At 38.8% G+C, this 22,952-nt stretch overlaps 1 protein-coding gene across 7 annotated transcripts in view; it reads left to right on the top strand.

Annotated features, from left to right (window-relative positions):
• Positions 1-22,952, top strand: part of LOC105494099 (RB transcriptional corepressor like 2) — a 128,484-nt gene that overhangs the window by 84,662 nt on the left and 20,870 nt on the right. For all 7 annotated transcript variants that reach the window (XM_011762210.3, XM_011762207.2, XM_071084534.1 and 4 more), the window contains 11 exons: positions 3-67; positions 946-1,132; positions 6,079-6,245; positions 8,589-8,698; positions 9,399-9,502; positions 11,093-11,230; positions 12,014-12,178; positions 13,946-14,057; positions 17,021-17,290; positions 17,492-17,772; positions 17,860-18,036. In XM_011762210.3, the coding sequence (XP_011760512.1) occupies positions 3-67; positions 946-1,132; positions 6,079-6,245; positions 8,589-8,698; positions 9,399-9,502; positions 11,093-11,230; positions 12,014-12,178; positions 13,946-14,057; positions 17,021-17,290; positions 17,492-17,772; positions 17,860-18,036 (1,776 nt within the window). The remainder of the gene's footprint in view (positions 1-2; positions 68-945; positions 1,133-6,078; positions 6,246-8,588; positions 8,699-9,398; positions 9,503-11,092; positions 11,231-12,013; positions 12,179-13,945; positions 14,058-17,020; positions 17,291-17,491; positions 17,773-17,859; positions 18,037-22,952) is intronic.

The following is a 22,952-nucleotide window of genomic DNA, read 5'->3' on the forward strand; positions in this document are numbered from 1 at the left end:
AGCTCCTTAAGGGAAAAGAAGAAAATCTTACTGGGTTTCTAGAACCTGGAAACTTTGGAGAGAGTTTGTGAGTACTTCTGTATAAAATGTTTTAATATTTTAAATTGTATACTTAGGAAACTTCAGAGGTTAGTGTTTTTATTGTTTGTACTCTGGAAACTGAGAATATGTTTTGTGAGAGAATACGGGGAAGCAAAAATTCTGTCACCTAATATAAGCATACTTTTTAAATGTGTTCAAAATTGTATGGCTGTTCTTTGAAGTTTCATTAAGCTTCTGGATTATAAATTTTGAAATAAATTCTTTTGGAACTATATGGGTGAAAATTGATGATGTGTAAGTGTGGAAGTCTCCAGGGGTGGCTAGAGCAGCTAGACAGTTAAGCTTCTCACCAGAAGCTGCACCTACCAGCAGCTGAAACACTGTCAGCAAAATACTTGTATTGTGAGATGGATGAGCATGGGGATAGCAAGATTACATGTGATACTATCCAGTTTTTGTTTTGTTTTTTGAGATGGAGTCTCACTGTGTCACCCAGGCTGGAATGCAGTGGTACGATCTCAGCTCATTGCAACCTCCACCTCCTGGGTTCAAGCAATTCTTCTGCCTCAGCCTCATGAGTAGCTGTGGATACAGGCGCGCGCCACCATGCCCAGCTAATTTTTATATTTTTAGTAGATACAGGGTCTCACCATACTGGCCAGGCTGGATTCGAACTCCTGACCTCGTGATCCACCTGCCTCGGCCTCCAAAAATGCTGGGATTACAGGTGTGAGCTACTGCACCCAGCTATACTATCCAGTTTTTATAACTACAAGTTACCTTACCAAAGTTTAACTTTCAAAAAAATTATTAGAACTTTTAGTAAATAAAAAAATGAAATAATTAATTGAAATGGCAGTTCTGTGAGAGAGTACATTTTGTCTGTATTTGTTTTTCCTATAGTAAAGCCATCAATAAGGCCTATGAGGAGTATGTTTTATCTGTTGGGAATTTAGATGAGCGGATATTTCTTGGAGAGGATGCTGAAGAGGAAATTGGGACTCTCTCAAGGTGTCTGAACGCTGGTTCAGGAACAGAGACTGCTGAAAGGGTGCAGATGAAAAACATCTTACAGCAGCATTTTGACAAGGTGAGTTTAGCCACACCAGAAGAGTAGAAATACAGGAGCAGTTAAGCCAGGGGTTCTTTTTTATTTTGGTAATTTCATGTTTGTGTTTTACTTGCCTACAGTATGAAGGAGAAAATTCTCATCATACTTCTCTTAATTGAAAAAGGTATCTCTATGATATTTGATTTGTTAATATCAACTTTCATTCATTTTACTGAGGTCTGAGAAAAAGAGAAATTAATATAAATTTAAACAAATGTGTCATGCTGATAATTGTTGGTTTTAAAAAGATGGGCCAGTAATATATAGTCTTATATGTAGTGAACACAGTAATACATAGTTTTATATGTACTACTTTTAGGCATTTAGAAAGTGATAATTGACCTGATTGGGGCCTTCATTTAAGAGACTGGAGAAACTGAGGATCTATAGTCTTTAAGAAAATTCTTTTAAACTGAATTTCAGGACCATGTGGTATTTTTTCACACAGACATTTAGGGTGATGCAGGCCATGAGTTTCCCTTCTGCTATGTGGTGGTAACAGAAAACACTGAACTTCTGGCAAGTGCCCCCAGAGACACTGGGTAATCCAAGAGCCAATTCACCTGGAAGTAAGCTGCTTCAGACTTGAGACTGGTCTGCTTATTCATTCAACAAATATTCCTAAAGCATTTTATATGTCAGGTTGTGTCCTGGACACTGGAGATACAGCAGTGAACAAAATAGCCACGAGAACCCTGTTCTAAAGAAGCTTATATTCCAGTGTGGGGAGATGGACAGGAGATAAACAAGTAAATACATAGTATGTTGGGTGATGACAGATGAAGAAAATAAAATAGAGTAGTAATACAAAATATTGAGGGGAGGGGAGAATGGGATGGGTGGTCTGTTGTAGGTAAGGTGGTTGGTAAGGGTGTCACACACCAGAAGTAAGCAAGGAAGCAAGCCATATGAATAGCTGGGGAAATGTATTTGAAGCTGAGAGCATAACAAATGCAAAGCCGTGAGATTGGAACAGGATTAGCTTTTTGGAGGAACAGTGAGAATGACAGTGTGGTAGGAATACAGTGAGGGGAAAAATTGGTAAGAAGTGAAGGGAGGCCAGGTGTGATGGCTCATGCTTGTAATCCTAGCACATTGGGAGACTGAGGCAGAGGACTGCTTGAGCCCAGGAGTTCAAGACAAGTCTGGGCAACAAAGCGAGACCCTGTCTCTACATAAAATATTAATACAAAAAATTAGCTGGCCATGGTTGTATCCACCTGTGGGCTCAGCTACTTGCGAGACTGAGTCAGGAGGATCCCTTGAGCCCAGGAGTTGCAGGCTGCAGTAAGCCGTGATCACATCACTGCACTCCAGCCTGGGTGACAGAGCAAGAGCCTGTCTTTCAAATAAAAAAAAAAAGAAAAAAGAAAAAACGAGAAGAAAAAGAAGTGCAAGGAAGAGGGAAGAACAAGAGAGCCAGACAGACCATGTAAGCTTTGGAAGCCATCGTAAGAACTTTTGCTTCTGCTGTGATTGAGATGAAAGCCATTAAGAGAGTGTTATTAAGAAGAGTGACTGATTTACATTTTTAAAAGTCTTGTGGGAAAGTGGGGTTCGAGGCAAGGATGGAAGTAGGGAGTTAAGAAGCTATTGGAGTGATTATGGCAGTAGTTTATGGTGGCTTCAGAGAATGGTTTGTATCTGGGCCATATTTTGGAGATAGCACCCACAGGATTTACTGATGGTTTGGATCTAGGGTTTGAGAAAAAGAGAACAGTGATGTCTCCAGTTGGGTGAATGGTATAAAAGCTAAAATCCTGACAGGTGCCTGTAAGGTCGTAAGTTATCTGGCCCTGGCTCTCTCTGAATTCATCTACTACTATCCTCCCTCCTCACCCACTAATGCCACATTAACCTCCTTTTTTGTTCTTCAGATATGCCAAGCATGCCCGCAACACAAAGCCTTTGCCTTTGCAATTCCCTCTGCCTAAAACGTATTACTTCAAGATAATTCATGTGGCTTCCTTCTCACTTCATTCTGGTCTCTGATAACCTGACTGCTATGTCAATAATAACCACAACGTCCTCCCCAACTTCCTTTCCCCCTGACTCTGCTTGCTAGTGTTTCTCTTCGTATTTATCACTGTCTGACAGTAAGTAGGGAGGTAGGTAGAAAGAATTACTTATTGCCTGTCTCCTTGCATTAAGCTTCACGAAGGCTGTGACCAATGTTGTATGCAGCGCTTGGCACATAGTAGACATTCCGGGAACATTTACTACTGAAATTTATTAAGAGGGAAGAGCAAGTCTGGGGGAAGGGGAATCAAGAGTTAGGGGTTAGGGTTATTAGTATGTTAAATTTGAGATGTCTTTTAAGCATCCTAGTAGAGAAGTTGAATAGACAGTTGAGGAATAGAAGACCGGAGTTCACAGTTCACAGTAGAGGTTAGGGGTTGTGTATATATGTCCTGGGGTCATCAGGATACAGATGGCTTTTTTTTTTTTTTTGAGACAGAATGTCACTCTGTCACCCAGGCTGGAGTACAATGGTGCAATCTCAGCTCACTGTGACCTCTGCCACCCAGGTTCAAGCGATTCTCCTGCCCCAGCCTCTTGAGTAGCTGGGATTACAGGCGCCTGCCACCACGCCCGGCTAATTTTTTGTATTTTTAGTAGAAACGGCATTTCACCATGTTGGTCAGCTGGTCTTGAACTCCTGACCTCATGATCTGCCTGCCTCGGCCTCCCAAAGTGCTGGGATTACAGGCATGAGCCACTGCGCCCAACTGTAGATGGCTTTTAAAGCTCTAAAATGAGGAGAGATTTCTTAGAGGTATGAAATAAGAGAGAATAAAAGAGGACTAAGGGCAAAGCTCAGAGTCACTCCAAATTTTGTAAGTCTTTATTTGGAGAAGGAACATCCTAATATTTTTAAGATACCGACTTAATATTTGCACCCAAGTTAAAGAAAGATTCCTCTTGATCAGAATGAACAGGAAGCTCTAAGCTAAGCACAGTGCTATCAAGAAACACCATGTTGACCTTGAGGACTCTGGCAGGAAGCTGTTTGTGGTTGTCACACCTAGTTTCCTCTGTGAAACTATTGCTGCTTGTGGGTGATGTGGTTATATGCTGCTGGCTGCTGTTGATTCTCCTGTTCGTGTACAAGGTGTTTTTCCCTCCCAGTGCCTCCCAGTGTAGGCATTGGTTCATGCACAGTGAAGTAGGTGGCTGCAAGAAACCTTGTAAGGCAGGGAGCAGCCTTTTGAATGCAATTAATCCACCCAGATCATTTTATTGATTTAATTATAGAATGAATTTCTTTGAAACAAAGTGGAAGTCTTAGTTGTATTGCACTTTAAGACAGAGAAAACATGTAGGTTTGTTTCTATATATAGTAAATTTCTGTGCTTTTCTGTATCTTAGGAAACTTGAATAGTTGGCTCTGTTGCCAGGTGAAAATTTTGCTAGGTTTTTTAAAAAATTAGAATAAGTACATTTAATACACAGGGAAATTTGGTTTATCTTGAATATTAAAAGACACTGTTAAGTTATCTTAACCTTTCAGAGTTTATTTGAAAAATCAGAAAGATGTTTTACTAGCTCCTTTGACACCAAGTCACATCTTTTCCATATTTATTGTCAAGAATGTTGACTTTAACTTGTTTCTCTGAAGACCTGTCTACTTTAATGGGAAAAACTGTGATAGATTCTGGTAACCAAAGGTAGAGGAGGGCCAGGAAGACCAATGAAGGCTGTTCTGCATCAAGTTGCCTTTTTAGGGAATGTTCATTTTATTATCTCTCTCTGAAGCAAATTTGAATATTTGGATAGTGGGTGTATTAGTTCATTTTAATGCTGCTGATAAAAACATACCTGAAAGTGGGAACAAAAAGGGGTTTAATTGGACTTACAGTTCCACATGGCTGGGGAGTTCTCAGCATCATGGTGCGAGGCGAGAGGCACTTCTTAACATGGCGGTGGCAAGAGAAAAATGAGGAAGAAGCAAAAGCGGAAACCCCTCATAAGCCCATCAGATCTCGTGGGACGTATTCACTATCACAAGAATAGAACGGGAAAGACTGGCCTCCATGATTCATTTACCTCCCACTGGGTGCCTCACACGATATATGGGAATTCTGGGAAATACAATTCAAGTTGAGGTTTTGATGCAGACATAGTCAAACTATATCAGTAGGCTTTTCTTAAATGGATTTTTTTCAACCAAATTTAATTCACAATTTTCTTTTATCTTTGAGTGTCTGCAAAAATAGCAGTAGATGGGAATTGTGAAATTCTGTTTCTCAGAGCTGAGAATAATCTTAATTTTTTCAGGTGAGCAGAATGCTTATCTTTGCCTCTGAGCATAAATCTTACAAGAGGGAATGTAGGGAGCTATACCTTATTTTAGAGTTGTAACTTTTTTGAGACGGAGTTTTGCTCTGTCGCCCAGGCTGGAGTGCAGTGGCGCGATCTCAGCTCACTGCAAGCTCCACCTCCCTGGGTTCATGCCATTCCCCTGCCTCAGCCTCCCAAGTAGCTGGGACTATAGGCGCCCGCCACCTCGCCCGGCTAGTTTTTTGTATTTTTTAGTAGAGACAGGGTTTCACCGGGTTAGCCAGGATGGTCTCGATCTCCTGACCTCGTGATCCGCCCGGCTTGGCCTTCCAAAGTGCTGGGATTACAGGCTTGAGCCACCGCGCCCGGCCTAGAGTTTTAACTTTTAAGAGACAAACTTTTAGTTAGCTAAAATACAAATTATTCTTTCAAGCCTTCATCTTCACATGGATATTGGCAGCTCTTAATGCTGTTACGTTTAAATTCCAAGAATGGTGACATTTGAGTCAGCAAAATGTATTGATATTGTAAAGATAAAGTTTTACTCGCTTGAAGTCTCATTTGTGAAGTGAATTAAAGTCTTTCTGGCCTAAAATGATGTTCTTTTAAAAATTTTTATTCTGTGTAACTGTTTTTTTCTCTAGTCCAAAGCACTTAGAATCTCCACACCCCTAACTGGTGTTAGGTACATTAAGGAGAACAGCCCTTGTGTGACCCCAGTTTCTACAGCTACGCATAGCTTGAGTCGTCTTCACACCATGCTGACAGGCCTCAGGAATGCACCAAGTGAGAAATTGGAACAGATTCTCAGGTTAGTTTGAGCCCTGTCTGCTTGCTAAGATTTGGTTATTGACCATTTTCCAGTTTCCTATTTTTTCATTATTAATGCCTTAATTCACCCATGAATAATTTTATATCAATTGTATACTGAGTCCTGTTGTGAGTCTGTAGAGGACCTAGCAATAAGATGTATAAGTGGAAGATCTTCTTTCCTCAGATTTTTTTAATATAATACAAGACACAGTAACTGATAACACCAGACACTGTAGAATAAAGCACAGAACTGTCTTTGCCAACTGTTCTTTCAAGATTTCAGGGAGTGGTGGGGTGGGGGCAGAGGGAAGCTCAGTGAAGATGGGAATTGTCAAAGGCCTTTGTGAAGAGGGTTGAACCTGAGGTAAGTTCTGAAGGGTGACTCAGATTTGAAAAGATTAATGGAGTTCCACATGTTCATAAAGCAGGACAAAAACCACTGTAACTTTTGTAAACTCTATAAAACATCCTTATCCTGGAAAGGAAGTTCACTGCATTTAGTTTCTTTGATCTCCCTGAGACTGGTAGGAATATCACTGAGTTTTAGTTAAAAGCCCAGTAGGCTGAATCTCATCGTCTTACGCATAACCTTTGGCAAGCTGATTTGAAAAGTTACCTCCACCCCGTCTCTACTAAAAAATACAAAAAAAAAAAAACTAGCCGGGCGAGGTGTCGGGTGCCTGTAGTCCCAGCTACTTGAGAGGCTGAGGCAGGAGAATGGCGTAAACCCAGGAGGCGGAGCTTGCAGTGAGCCGAGATCGCGCCGCTGCACTCCAGCCTGGGTGACAGAGCGAGACTCCGTCTCAAAAAAAAAAAAGAAAAGAAAAGAAAAGAAAAGTTACCTCCAAGGTCTCTCTCAGTCCTATAACCTTATGATATGATGACTAGACCCAAAAGGACCCCATTTTATTTCTGATGGTGGTATATCAAGAAGACCCTATATGTACACATAAGTAATTTCCCACTCATAGCCAGGCTTCTTAAATGCCAACTACTTTTCCTTTACATTTTTGTGAAGTCTACTTTATTCATAAACTTGATTGTGATTTATACTTAACAAGTTATATCTCTGTGGCCTCTTCCTGAGTCATGTTTTTCAGATGCACCTTGTTTGCCTTGAATTTAGAAGCATTTTGTAAATACATTTCAGAAGCCATCTTAATCTCTGTATCTTCCAGATCTCTTTACAGTTTCTAACTAGGCATAACAGCGTTTTAAATCTTAGGTACCATTAGTGGGGTTAAATATTACCAGTAAATACTAGGTAAAATAAAGGGTCCTGTTTTTGTAGAAAGGTATGTGTGTGTGTGTTCCCAGAAAACTTCTGCTTATATATATAATAGTTCAATAGTTATGTATTCAATAGTTATCTCTAGCAGGACTATAATTGATTTTATTCTCTTTATAATTTTTTAAACTTCATTTTCACAAAGAATATGTATATAATTATATATATATGATCAAGATAAAAACAGTTGTTACAAAAACTTACATGGTGATAATTTGTATAATGCTTCTGCATTGAACATATATTCCTTTCTAATAATAAAAAGACTGAAATAAACCTCATTTGTGGGGAAAAATGTAGAATGCCAGGAACAATTTATATGAGTCTGTAGTATGGGTTTTACACTCCTTCATTCTATTTTCTTCCAGGTGTTCTTAATGGGAGTTGTACTGCCCTCTACGGAAGTAGTTAAGGGCAATTTTGGATCATCAGTGACTGGGGGATGTGAAGGACAGGTGGGGGACAGTCATAGACATCGAATGAGCCCAGGCCAAGGTTGCTAAACTTCCTGCAGTGAAAGGTGTAGCCCCGGCCGGGCAAGGTGGCTCATTCCTGTAATCCTAACACTTTGGGAGGCTGAGGCAGGTGGATCACTTGAGGCCAGGAGTTCGAGACCAGCCTGGCCAACATGGCCATCTCTACTAGAAATACAAAAATTAGCTGGGCGTGGTGGCAGGTGCCTGCAGTCCGAGCTACTTGGAGGCTGAGGCAGGAGAATCACTTGAACCTGGGAGGTGGAGGTTGCAGTGAGCCAAGATTGCACCACTGCATTCCATCCTGGATGACAGAGTGAGACTCTGTCTCAAAAAATAAATAAATATATAAAATAAAAGGTGTAGCCCCACACAAGAAAAGTTTTTTTTTTTTCCATTCCAACTGGTAATACCACCACCTTTGAAAAGGAAGTATAGGATCTCTTGGATTAATTTGGGAAGTGTATAGTTTCTGTTCAGAGTGTTTTATATGTACATGTTAGTGAAGTTATAGAAACATTTTATCCCCTTGTGACTTGCCAGGACCTTTAAATTATGTTATTTCTCATTACCTTTTTAGGACATGTTCCAGAGATCCAACCCAGGCTATTGCTAACAGACTGAAAGAAATGTTTGAAATATATTCTCAGCACTTCCAGCCAGATGAGGATTTCAGTAATTGTGCTAAAGGTAAGGTTTAATATTGTTATTCTGCTCTTATGTTTGAAGTTTAACTAAATGGAGTCATTTCTTACTAACTAAGAAAGATGAGGAAAAGATTTATGACTTTAGACTGAGGGCTAGGATATGGCTATCCAATTTTTCTGGTCAACCAAGTGATTTCTGAGCCCTTCTCAGTAAGATAGAAATTTTAGAGTGGTATTTTTATTTTAATGGACTTCTGATGCTTTTTTATCTGCAAATCTTTAGTTTTTTGTTTTTTGTTTTTGTAAACTGGAAATGAAATAGAAGCGTAGTGATTCTTAACATATTGAGAATAAGGACAGAAGATATCACTGTTATGGGCCCTGGCCTGGGAATTGTTTGATGTCAGGAATTGGAACTAAGTAGGTGTGGAATAGTAAGCCAGTTACATACCTCTTAGCGTGGGTTTGTTTTGTTCAACCATAGAGGGGATAAAAGGGTGTAAGTCTTAAATAATATTATAGTTCTTTATGTGCAAATTCATTTAATAATTTTAGAAAAATGTGACTGTTACCATGAAGAAAATTAAGGTATCTTAGGGATAATTAAAACACCAGTCATAAGAAGTTTGCATATCTAAAGTATTGGGTTGGTTTTTAAATTTTATTTTGTGAGTAAAGAAGGATGAATGGGCCTTTATTTTCTTTGTGTGCCATTTTTGTGGATTTTTTTATTATTTCTACAGAAATTGCCAGCAAACATTTTCGTTTTGCGGAGATGCTTTATTATAAAGTATTAGAATCTGTTATTGAGCAGGAACAAAAAAGACTAGGAGACATGGATTTATCTGTGAGTAAAATAACCAATGTATTGATCAGCGCAGTAAAACATAATTTCCTTCCTGCCCCATTCTGTAGGTTGTTTTTTTACTTTATTTATAGTCTCCTTTCATGCACAAAAGTTTTTAATTTTGATGAAATCCAATTTATTTTTTCACTAGTTGCCTGTGCTTTTTTTTAATGTGTGTGTGTGTGTGTGTATGTATGTATGTATGTATGTATGTATGTATGTATTATTTGAGATGGAGTCTTGCACTGTCGCCCAGGCTTGAGTATAATGGCACGATCTCGGCTCAATGCAACCTCTGCCTCCTGGGTTCAAGCAATTCTCCTGCCTCAGTCTCCCAAGTAGCTGGGATTATAGGCATGTGCCACCATGCCCAGCTAAGTTTTGTATTTTCAGTAGAGACGGGGTTTTGCCATGTTTGGCCAGGCAGGTCTGGAACCCCAGACGTCAGGTGGTCTGTGCGCCTTGGCCTCCCAAAGTGCTAGGATTACAGGCGTGAGCCACTGCGCCTGGCCTGTTACCTGTGCTTTTGGTGCCTCAGTAGCTTTTAATTAAAAAATAATAATTGTTTACAATGTTGGAAAATTATAAGCAAAAAGAAGAAAATAAAAATCACCTATGATTAATGTCATCCTGTGATAAACATATTGACTTTTGGTACATGGTCATCTAGCCAGTCACCTGCCTGCTTGCTTTTCTGTTTTTTTGGGTTTGTTGTTGAGACAGAGTCTCACTCTGTTGCCCAGGCTAGAGTGTAGTGGTACAATCTTGGCTCACTGCAACCTCTGCCTCCCAGATTCAAGCGATTCTTGAACAGTATTGCCCAGGCTGGTCTCAAACTCTGGACCTCAAGTGATCTGCCCGCCTTGGCCTCCCAAAGTGCTGGGATTATAGGTATGAGCCACCCGCCTGGCCCCTTTCAATTTTTTTTTTTCTTTTTTTTCTCTCTTTTTTTTTTTGAGCCAGAGTTTCGCTCTTGTTGCCCAGGCTGGAGTGCAGTGGTGCAGTGTTGGCTCACTGCAGCCTCTACCTCCTGGGTTCAAGTGCTTCTCCTGCCTCAGCCTCTGAGTAGCTGGGACTACAGGTGTGTGCCACCACACCTGGCTAATTTTCTATTTTTAGTAGAGATGGGGTTTCACCATGTAGGTCAGGCTGGTCTCGAACTCCTGACCTCAGGTGATCTGCCCACCTTGGCCTCCCAAAGTGCTAGCATTACAGGCATAAGCCACCGCGCCTGGCCCCCCTTTCAGTTTTTTATAGCACTGACTGTAAATACTGTTTTGAAACATCTTTCTCTGTCATTGTTCTTCTAAGCATCAGGGGGTGTGTGTATTTTGGTTAGAGATGTAATCTCTTTTAAGATATAATAGGTAAGGTTTTAAAAGTCTCATACATTCCTTTAATATGTTTCCTCCACTAAAAAATGGGCTTTATTTATATAATTAAGAAAGGTTTTGTAAGAAAATAAGCATACACTTTGCACTCAGTCAGAAAATGAGACTTTCTTTGGTATTTTCACTTAAATTCACTGGGTATGAAATGACTTTTTAGATTAAGTAAATGTTTTTGAATGCTAATAACTGTATTTTATAGGGTATTCTGGAACAAGATGCCTTCCACAGATCTCTGTTGGCCTGCTGCCTTGAGGTCGTCACTTTTTCTTACAAGCCTCCTGGGAATTTTCCATTTATTACTGAAATATTTGAAGTGCCTCTTTATCATTTTTATAAGGTATTTTTAAAAATATGATATAATGTGGATATTGTAGATGAGACTAACTTCCTGTTGTTAGTCATTTAGTTCAAGTTAACATCTAAGTATATTTATTCTGTTTTTAATTACATAATTAATCACTATTTGTGGAGTAGAAAAGAAATAGAATCTTAAGACCTATGTAAATTTTTTAATATTGTATGAAAGATCCATTTTGGGTAAAAGCTTTGATTCCTCTCTTTATGTAATAACAGTTTTTAGAATACTGTGATTTTTATGAGATGAGAAGGCTTAAAAAAGTAGCACACATGTCACTAGCTAATCTTGTATAGCAGCCTTTTTTTATTTTATGAAAATTAAATACCACTGTAAATGTCAGAAAAAAATGAAAGTTCTCTTTCATGTGTTACAGAGAGGCATAGAGTTAAAGCATTGATTTGGTAGCTATTTCTTGATACTGAGTTAGCATATGAGTTTATCTTAACTCTCATAAGATAGTCAAAACTAATTTTTATAGTGGTATAGATTAAATGTTTAGAGATTTTTATATGAAATTTTAAGAGTAATGTTTTTCAACCTCAATATACATGTATTTTCATTAAAAACTTTTGAAATACATCACAATGTAAACCATTTTATATAATTCACATGGTTTGAACTATAATTATTTACAAAGACAGTAAAAGGAAGAGCAGCTGTTTCAAAATATTTCAACTTGTAATTTTTGACTAATTTCTTGTCTAAATATTCAAAAATATTTAATAATTATTATTCAGTGAATCAGGACATTTTTTATTTCAGGTGATAGAAGTATTCATTAGAGCAGAAGATGGCCTTTGTAGAGAGGTGGTAAAACACCTTAATCAGATTGAAGAACAGATCTTAGATCATTTGGCATGGAAACCAGAGTCTCCACTCTGGGAAAAAATTAGAGACAATGAGAACAGAGTTCCTACATGTGAAGAGGTTTGTGAAAATAACATCTTTTTATGAGAAAAATACATCAATATCTAATCTATTAATAATCCTTTTGGGGATGGGAGGGTGGCAATTGGGTTTAATATGTTGTAATTAATTACACCTTGTTATGAGAAAAACTTGGGACTGTAACGTCGTCCCTCTCTACCCGCAAATTAGGAAGGTGCCAAGAGACAAAGAATGACTCAGACAAGTCCAGCTTGGCAAGTAGATATGTTTATTAAGACTTAGATATGTAGGGGCTGGGCGTGGTGGCTCATGCCTGTAATCCCAGCACTTTGGGAGGCGGAGACCGGTGGATCACCTGAGGTTGGGAGTTTGAGACCAGCCTAACCAACATGGAGAAAACCCGTCTCTATAAAAATACAAAAAATTAACCAGGCGTGGTGATGCATGCCTGTAATCCCAGCTACTTGGGAGGATGAGGCGGAAGAATTGCTTGAACCCCGGGAGGTGGAGGTTGCGGTGAGCCAAGATTGTGCCATTGCACTTCAGTCTGGGCAACAAAAGCGAGACTCCGTCCCAAAAAAAAAAAAAGAGACTTACATATGGAGGAGGCAGAGGTGGTGGGGAAAAATAAAAGACTTATATACAGGGTACTCCTAGGTAGCAGCAGGACAGCTCTAGAGATCCTCACCACCTCCCATTGCTAAGCTGCTAATTTTCTGGCTCTTTGCCTACTATGTGTGTGCACGATGGGACTGTTTTCCTTGGTAGTTTCTCAGATCCTCTCTGGGATGTTTGGGTTATCAGGGACACCTGCTCCTTGGCTGGGCACCATGGCCTTGGCTCACTACCCAGCCTTCAGGGTTTAGGCAGCAGACATACACCCTTAAGTAAGGTAAGTGACCTGTCATACTTCACCCCATGTCAAAGAGGAAACGAGTCAGATAATTTGTAGTTGTCCTAAGATTTTGGTGACAGAGTAAAAATTCAGTGTTCTTTCTTGATTTCCTTATCAAGTTTCTCTCCCATAGAGCAGTGGTCCAACCTTTTTGGCACCAAGGACCAATTTCATGGAAGACAATTTTTCCATGGACAGGGTTGGGGGTGGGAGAGATTTTGGGATGATTCAAATGCCTTACATTTATTGCACACTTTATTTCTATTATTATTACGTGGTAATATATAATGAAATAATTACATAATTCACCAAAATATACAGTCAGTGGGAGCCCTGAGCTTGTCTTCCTGCAACTAGATGGTCCCATCTGGAGGTGGTGGGAGACAGTGACAGATGAGCAGGCATTAGATTCTCATAAGGAGCATGCAACCTAGATCCCTTACGTATGCAGTTCACAATAGGGTTCACACTCCTATGAGAATCTAATGCCACCACTAATCTGACAGGCGGCCAGCACAGGTAGCAATGTGAGTGATGGGGAGCAGCTATAAATACAGATGAAGCTTTGCTCGCTTGCTTACTTGCCTGCCGCTCACTTCCTGCTATGTTGCCCGGTTCCTAACAGGGTCCACGGCCCAGGGTTGGGGACCCCTGCTTTAGAGTGGTTGATATTCAAACTCTCCAAACCAGTAATGAAGGTTGACTCATATTTAGTATCCAATTACAAGGTTTTGCATTTTTTGACTGACAAAAGTTTTTTTTTTTAACTTTATTATGAAAATGGGAAAGACAGCTGATTTTATTTAGATGGAATAATTGTTAAGAGACTTTTTCTGCCTTAGATTACTATTGGATTTCTAATTAAAGTGCTGTTTTGGATCCTGGCATTCTGTGTAACCAATTCTTCACAGGTCATGCCACCTCAGAACCTGGAAAGGGCAGATGAAATTTGCATTGCGGGCTCCCCTTTGACTCCCAGAAGGGTGACTGAAGTTCGTGCTGATACTGGAGGTCTTGGAAGGAGTAAGTTTAAAATACTAGGGGAATATTTTGGGGCTTACTATCTGGAAATTTAAATTTTATTTAACCCTATAAGTGAAGTTAATAGGGTATATATTAGAAGAAAATATTCCATGCATTTTTGTGTCACATGAATCACTTAAAAGAAGGGCCTTTAAAGACTATTTAAGAACACAGGAAAATGCATGATATAACAGGTATCTTTTAAAAGGATAGACGATAGACTGCTATATTTATTTAATTTTTTTTTTTTCTTTTGAGACAGAGTCTCGCTCTGTCGCTCAAGCTAGAGTGCAGCAGCCCAATCTCAGCTCACTGCAACCTCTGCCTGCCGGGTTCAAGCAATTCTCATGCCTCACCCTCCTGAGTAGATGGGACTACAGGCATGCGCCACCACGCCTAGCTAATTTTCTGTATTTTTGTAGAGACGTTTTGCCATATTGGCCAGGCTGGCCTCGAACTCCTGACTTGAAGCAATCCGCCTGCCTCGGCCTCCCAAAGTGCTAGAATTACAGGCATGAGGCACTGTGCCTGGCCGACTGCTATATATTTAATATGATCCCTATTTTTAAAGTGTATGTTTATTTATGAGCATGCAAAATGGTGGAAATGGAAAAACCAAACTGTTAAGATCATTGTTGGGTGATAGAATTCCTGGTGATTTCTGTAAAATTTTTAAGGCAAATACGTATTACTTTTAAAATCAGGAGAAATAGAAAAGCCTTCTTAAAGATAGAGCTGCATGATCCAGTTAGGTATAGACAAGGCAGTGAGTTAAGACAACTGAGTGTGTTCTACTGTGTTGAGCTGTGCTACCCTAGTTAATGACATTACTGCTGGCCCAAGAAATACAGAAAAGGGCAGTTTTGCTATCCATCTGGTTTATATTTTTTAGGCAGCTGCTTAGAAGATCTGCAAGGTGAAAGGTTTTAGTTTACATATGTGAGAGAGAACTGCTTTTTAAAGAGCAATTCAGTAAATCCAGAGAGTTCTAAATCCTTGGATCCAATTCAAAGAATATCCTTATTTCTAGATCACTTTTATAATGTAATTGGTAAGAACTGGCTACAGAAGAAATACGAGTTTTAAAGTCAGGAATCACTCTAGGCTGGGCATGGTGGCTCATGCCTGTAACCCCTGCACTGTGGGACACCTAGTCGGGAGGATCGCTTGAGCCCAGGAGTTCAAGACCATCCTGGGCAACATAGCAAGATGCCATCTCTACCCCCCCCAAAAAAAACAAAAATCACTCTAGGTCAGTGTATACTTAATAGACATGGATGATCCTTATGAAAAGTCCTTATTTTTGAAAGATCTGACAGTTGGTCTTTCTTAGTCTATTTTTGTAGAATTTTCCCTTCCCTAATCTACAGATTAGGAAGACTTGACTTTAAACTTCATTTTCTTTGTACTTATCACTTCTCAGTTTTCCTGAGATCTCTTGATATTTTACAAGAAAAAATGATCATAATGTATTCTTTCTGATTCTGCAGCGTTGTATCAAATACAAATCTAGTAAGTTTATTTACTTTTGTTATCATCTGGAAATTGAAATGTTAAGCCACAATTTATTAGTATTTACTCCTATCAATACTTCTTACAAACTTCCTACATATGTTTTAAAATTTAAAAACACACTGATGCACAGCTCTTAGAGGTGGACACAGAAGAAGGAAGAAATGCTTCTCAAAAATTCATACATTATTGTGAATACTTAAAAATAGACTAAGCCTTAATAGGTTGTTCAGATAATGAAGAAGTTTTACAAACAGTGGTGATTGTTGTGGCCACATTGTAAATGTAATTGATACCACTGAATCATACACTTAATCGTACCACTGAATCGTATACTTAAAAATGGATGAAATGGTAAATTTTGTTATATAAATATATATACATATATATATTTATAAATATATATAAAAATATATACACATATATTTATAAGTATATATATACAAATATATATATTTATATATAAAAATATACATATTTATATATATATTTTTTAAACCCACAATTTTAAAAAACTAGCCTGTAATACCAGCACTTTGGGAGGCCAAGGCGGGTGGATCACCTGAGGTCAGGAGTTTGAGACCAGCCTGGCCAACATGGTGAAACCCCATCTCTACTAAAAATACAAAAATTAGCCATGCCTGGTGGCATATGCCTCTAATCCCAGTTACTCAGGAGGCTGAGGCACAAGAATCACTTTAACCCAGGAGGCAGAGGTTGTATTGAGCCAAGATCAGGCCACTGCACTCCAGCCGGGGTGATAGAGTAAGACTCTATGTCTCAAAAAATAAAAAAAAATAACAGTTTACCCCAAACCATTGAATTGTACAATTTAAGTGGATGAAATTTATGGTATATAAACTGTTTTAAAAAAATAAATTATGCTTAATTGAATCCAAATCATGCATGTCTACCTTGCTTAAGAACATTATTGAGTTTTAATAATTTTTATATGTGGAAAAAGACAAAGATCAAAATTGATAAAACTGGTGGCGGAATGCTCCTAGATGACATACTACCAATCATGTCCCCTTAAGAAGTAGTGGCTCTATAGTAAAATCACATCTTACGTGAGTGGTAGGTGGAAACTAAATATGGCAGAAAATATTATAGAAAAATGTAGTACAGAAAAAAAGGGTAATTCCTTAAATCATGAAGGTTCTTCAGTAGTGGAAGACAGAGTCGGGTCTGATTTGGGAAAGGGGGAGAGGAGAAAGGAACACTGCAAGACAAAAAATTCCATTTTAAAATTTGCTCTCAGTTGTGTTCACTGAACACTAATGAAAACTCACTAATGGATATAGGTAAGATGACTTATGTAATTCTTGTTTGCTTTTTGAATTATGAAGTATTTCAAACACTGTAGTTATTTTTGAACATAACAGCTTGGATGAAAGTCAGATCTGAGTCTCCTTCAGTGAAATGCTTTGTTTGATTTGTTTTGAACCTAGGCATAACATCTCCAACCACATTATACGATAGATACAGCTCCCCACCAGCCAGCACTACCAGAAGGCGGCTATTTGTTGAGAATGATAGCCCCTCTGATGGAGGGACACCTGGGCGCATGCCCCCACAGCCTCTAGTCAATGCCGTCCCTGTGCAGAATGTATCTGGGGAGCCTGTTTCTGTCACACCGGTTCCTGGACAGACTTTGGTCACCATGGCAACCGCCACTGTCACAGCCAACAATGGGCAAACAGTAACCATTCCTGTGCAAGGTAAGGAAGGCAGAGTTGGATATTGAGTTCCTTCTCTGTGGCGTGTATTGAAAAGTTACCTGAGGTTTGGCTAGAGTGACGTAGGGGACAGAGGAGTGATGGGGAGAGAGGGTTTGGGAGAGGAGAAATTGTAAACCTCTGCCTGGAGAACCTCTTATTATCAACATTTTCTTCATGCCTTTTTTCTCTGTCACAAACTAGGTATTGCCAATGAAAATGGAGGGATAACATTCTTCCCTGTCCAAGTCAATGTTGGGGGGCAGGCACAAGCTGTGACAGGCTCCATCCAGCCCCTCAGTGCTCAGGCCCTGGCTGGAAGTCTGAGCTCTCAACAGATGACAGGAACAACTTTGCAAGTCCCTGGTCAAGTGGCCATTCAACAGATTTCCCCAGGTGGCCAACAGCAGAAGCAAGGCCAGTCTGTAACCAGCAGTAGTAATAGACCCAGGAAAACCAGCTCTTTATCACTTTTCTTTAGAAAGGTAATTTTTCACGTACTCTTACCAGAGCATGAGCTTGGGAAATACAAGTGTTAAACACAGTTTGAAATGTTTTTGTTTATCTCCTAGGTATACCATTTAGCAGCTGTCCGCCTTCGGGATCTCTGTGCCAAACTAGATATTTCAGATGAACTGAGGAAAAAAATCTGGACCTGCTTTGAATTCTCCATAATTCAGTGTCCTGAACTTATGATGGACAGACATCTGGACCAATTATTAATGTGTGCCATTTATGTGATGGCAAAGGTGAGTACCATTTTGGAACTGTAAAGGCAAATATAGGTCTTCATTACTGAGAACATTTTTTAACCGCTTTCTTGAAGTACAATTTACATGCTCTATAATTCATCTATTTAAAATGCACAACTAAAAGGGTCTTAGTATATTCACAGATATGTGCAATACTCACCACAATTTTAAAACAGAATATTCCATTATATAGTTATATGAGAGTATTTTTATCCATTTATTAGGTAATACATATTTTAGTTGTTTCTACTTTTGGCTATATGCATAATACTGCTATTAGCATTTGTGTTTGGGTTTTTGTAGACATATATTTTCATTTCTCTAGGGTATATACCTAGTAATGGATTGCTGGGTCATACATTAACTATGTTTTAACCAGTTAGGGAATTGCCAGACTGTTTTCCAAAGTACTGTACCATTTTACACTTACACAGGCAGTATAATAAAGATTTTAGTTTCTCCACTTTCTCATTAACACTTATTATCTTACTTTGTTTAAATAACTTATTGAGGAGAAATTCACATAACAAAATTAACTGGGGTTTTTTTGGGTTTTTTTGTTTGTTTGCTTTTTGAGATATTGTTTCACTCTTGTCACCCAGGCTGGAGTGCAGTGGTGCATCTCAGCTCACTGCAACCTCTGTCTCCAGGTTCAAGCGATTCTCCTGTCGTAGCCTCCTGAGTAGCTGGGATTACAGCCATGTGCCACCACGCCTGGCTAATTTTTGTATTTTTAGTAGAGATGGGATTTCACCATGTTGGCCAGGCAGGTCTCAAACTCCTGACCTCAGGTGATCCACCCACCTCGGCCTCCCAAAGTGCTGGGATTACAGGCATGAGCCACCGGGCCCAGCCAAATTAACTATTTTAAATTGAACAAATCAGGAGCATTTAGCACATTTACAGTACTAAGTGTAATCAATGGTTGTATACTCACCACTTCTATCTAGTTCCAGAACATTTCTGTACCTGCAAAGTAAAACTCCTTTCCTGTTAAGTAGTTTCTCCCCATTCTACCTCCCACAGCACCTGGCAATCAGCAATTGGCATTCTGGCTGTATGGATTTATCTGTTCTTAATCGTTTATAGAAATGGTACAATAAGTGACCTCTTGTGTATGGCTTCTTTTACTTAGGATAATATTTTCAAGGTTTATCTATGTTGCAGCATGTATCAGTACTTCATTCCTTTTTATGACTGAATGATATTCCATTGTATGGATAGGCACAATTTTTTTCTCCACTCATACAGTGATGGATATTTGGGCTGTTTCCACCTGTTGGCTATAGTGAATAGCGCTGTTGTGAATAGGTATATCATGTACCTGTTTGAGTGCCTGTTTTCAGCCCTTTTGAGTTTATTACTAGCAGTGGAACTGCAGGGTCATATGGTGATACTATGTTTAACTTTTTTGAGGAATCCACCATACTGTTTTCCACAGAAGCAGCACCATTTGACATTGCTACCAGTAATGCACAAGCGTTCCAGTTTCTCCGTATCCTTGCCAACTTATTTTTATTATAGCCATCTTAGCAGGTATTGGGTGGTATATCATTGTGGTTTTGATTTTCATTTGCCTGATGACTTAAGGATGTCAAGCATCTTTTCATTTGCTTACTGGCCATTTGTATATCTTATGTGGAGAAATATCTTTAAATCCTTTGCCCATTTTTAAATTGTGTTACTATTGAGTTGTTGGAGTTCTTTGTTTTGGATACAACTACCTTCTCAGACATATGATTTGCAAATATTTTCTCCCATTTGGTGTATCTTTTCACTTACTCGGTAGTGTCATTTGAAGCATAAAAGTTTTTAATTTTGATGAAGTCCAGTTACCTGTTTTTTGGTTTGTTACTTGCACTTTGGGTGTCCTAAGAATCCATTGCCAAATCCAAGGTCACTAAGATTTATCCCTGTGTTTTCTTTTGATTTTTATAGTTTTATCTCATAGTTAGGTATTTGATCAAATTTGAGTAATCTGTGTATGGTATGAGGTAGTAGTCCATTTCCATTCTGATTATGTGGCTGTGCAGTTGTCTCAGCACCACTGAAAAGAAGATTTTTTTCCTCACTGAATGGCCTTGGTGGCCTCCTTGAAAATTAGTTGACCGTTGACAACATGTGGGTTTATTTCTGGACTCTAAATTCTATTCCATTGGACTATATGTCTATCCTTATGCAATACCATATTCTCTAGATTAGAGAGTTGCTTTCTTATAAAGTTTTGAAATTGGGAAATATGAGTGCTCCTACTTTTTTTCAAGATTATTTCAAGAGTCCCTTGAATGAATTTTAGAATCAGATTATCAGTTTCACAAAGGAATAAGCTAGGATTCTGATAGAGTTGCACTGAATCTGTAGATCAATTTGGGGAGTATTGCCATCTTAACAATTTTATGTCTTCTGATCCATGAACATAGAATGTTTTTCCATTTATTTAGATCTTCAGTTTTTTCCAACAATGTTTTGTACTTTTCAGAGTATGTTTGCAATTCTTTTGTTAAATTTATTCCTAGTCTTATTGATGCTATTCCAAGTGTAGTTGTTTCATTGTTAACGTGTTCATTGCAAGTGCATAGAAAAACATTTTTGTATATTGATCTAGTATCCAGCAGCCTTGCTGAACTTATTAGTTCTAATAGTTTTCTAGTAGATACCTTAGGATTACTATGTAGGAAATCATGGAATTTGCTTATAATTTTACTTCTTATCCAAACTGGATGCCTTTTATTTCTTTTTCTTTCCTAATTATCTTGCTACAACCTCCAGTACAGTTGAACAGAAGTGTCGAAAGCAGAAATCCTTGTCTTGATCTTAGGTGGAAAGCATCTAGCTTTTCACTATTAAATTATGATTTTTTCCATAGTTGCCCTTTATCAAGTTGAGGAAGTTCCCTTCTTTTCCCAGTTCATGGAGTGTTTTTTATCATGAAAGGGCATTAGATTTTGTCAAATGCTTTTTTTGTGTCCATTGAGATGATCGTGTTTATTGTTTTTTTTATTCTATCAATATAGTATATTACACTGATTAATCTTCCTATGTTAAACCAGCCTTGCATTTTTGTTGTAAATCCCTCTCAGTCATGGTGTATAATTCTTATTTTTTTCTTTTTTTGAGACAGTGTCTCACTCTGTTACCCAGGCTAGAATGCAGTGGTGAGATCATAGCTCACTACAAACAGCCCTCCCATCTTTGTCTCCGGAGTAGCTGCGACTACAGGCACATACTACCATGCCTGGCTAATTTTTAAAATTTTTTGTAGACAGGGTCTACCATGTTGCCCAGGCTGGTCTCGAACTCCTAAGCTCAAGCAATCTTCATGCCTCAGCCTCCCAATGTGTTGGGATTATAGGCATGAGCTACTACACCCGGCTGCTATAATTCTTTTTTGTTTTTGAGATGGAGTTTCGCTCTTGTTGCCCAGGCTGGAGTGCAGTGGCACGATCTTGGCTCACCACAACCTCTGCCTCCCAGGTTCAAGCAATTCTCCTGCCTCAGCCTCCCAAGTAGCTGGGATTATAGGCATGTGCCACCACCCTGGGCTAATTTTGTATTTTCAGTAGAGACGGGGTTTCTCCATGTTGGTCAAGCTGGTCTCGAACTCTCAACCTCAGGTGATCCACCTGCCTCGGCCTCCCAAAGTGCTGGGATTACAGGCATGAGCCACGGTGCCCAGCCTATAATTCTTTTTATATGTTGCTAGGTTTGGTTTGCTAACAGTTTGTTAAGGAATTTTTTTTTCAATTAAAAAACTTACTTATTTTTTCAAGTTTCCACATGCAGCAGTGATTCCTAAGGAATTTTACCCTTATTCATAAGAGGCATTGGTCTGTAGTTTTCTTGTTACGGCTTTGTCTGGTTTTATTATCAGGGTTATTACTGGTCTCATAGAATTGAGTAGGAAGTGTTCTCTCCTCTTCTATATTTAGGTATTCTTTTTTTCCTTTTCCTTTTTTTTTTTTTTTTTTTTTAATTTACAGCTGTCTGAAAGACCCATGGATATGAGCTTCTTGGTATTAATGTTTTAAAGTTTGGTAGAATTCAGCAGCGAAGCTGTTGAGACCTGAGATCTTCCTTGTGGGAAGTTTACTGATGAATAATTCCGTTTCGTATTTGTTACAGGTCTATTCAGATCATCTGTTTCTTCTAGAATCAGTTTTGATAATGTATGTCTTTCTAAGAATTTGTCTGTTTCCTCTGGGCTAAACTGTTGGCAAATAATTATATTTCCTTCTGTTCTTTTTTATTCTTTAAGGTCAGTAGTAATGTCCTTTTCCTTTTCTGATTGTACTTTTTGTTTGTTTTGTTTTTTGAGACAGAGTCTCACTCTGTTGTCCAGGCTGGAATACAGGGGCATGATCTTGGCTTACTGAAACCTTGGCCTCCTGGGTTCCAGCAATTCTTGTGCCTCAGTCTCCTGAGTAGCTGGGACTACAGGCCTGTGCCACCTCGCCCAGCTAATTTTTGTATTTTTAGTAGAGATGGAATTTCCCCATGTTGCCCAGGCTGGTCTTGAACTCCTGGCCTCAAGCAATCCATCCACCTTGGCCTCCCAAGTGCTGGGATTACAGGCGTGAGCCACCATGCCCTGCTCTTTGTAGTAGAGTCTCCTCCCTTTTGTTCTTGGTCTAGCTAAAGGTTTGTCAATTTTCTTGATCTTTTTCTTTTAAAAACCAGGTTTTTGGTTTCATTTATCTTATCTATTTTTGTGTTCTTTATTCATTAGTATATAATCTGTTTCCTTCTTTCTGCTTACTTGAGGCTTACTTTTTGCTCTTTTCTATTGTTTTAAGATGGATGTTTAGGTAATTCATTTACTGTTTCTCTTAATATCTTTTTCCCCCAAATCCTTTATGTAGATCTGAGTATCTTTTAAAAGATACCTTTCCAATATCTCAATCTCTTTTATTATT

Source organism: Macaca nemestrina, chromosome 18 (assembly GCF_043159975.1).
Source record: "Macaca nemestrina isolate mMacNem1 chromosome 18, mMacNem.hap1, whole genome shotgun sequence".
NCBI lineage: Eukaryota > Metazoa > Chordata > Mammalia > Primates > Cercopithecidae > Macaca > Macaca nemestrina.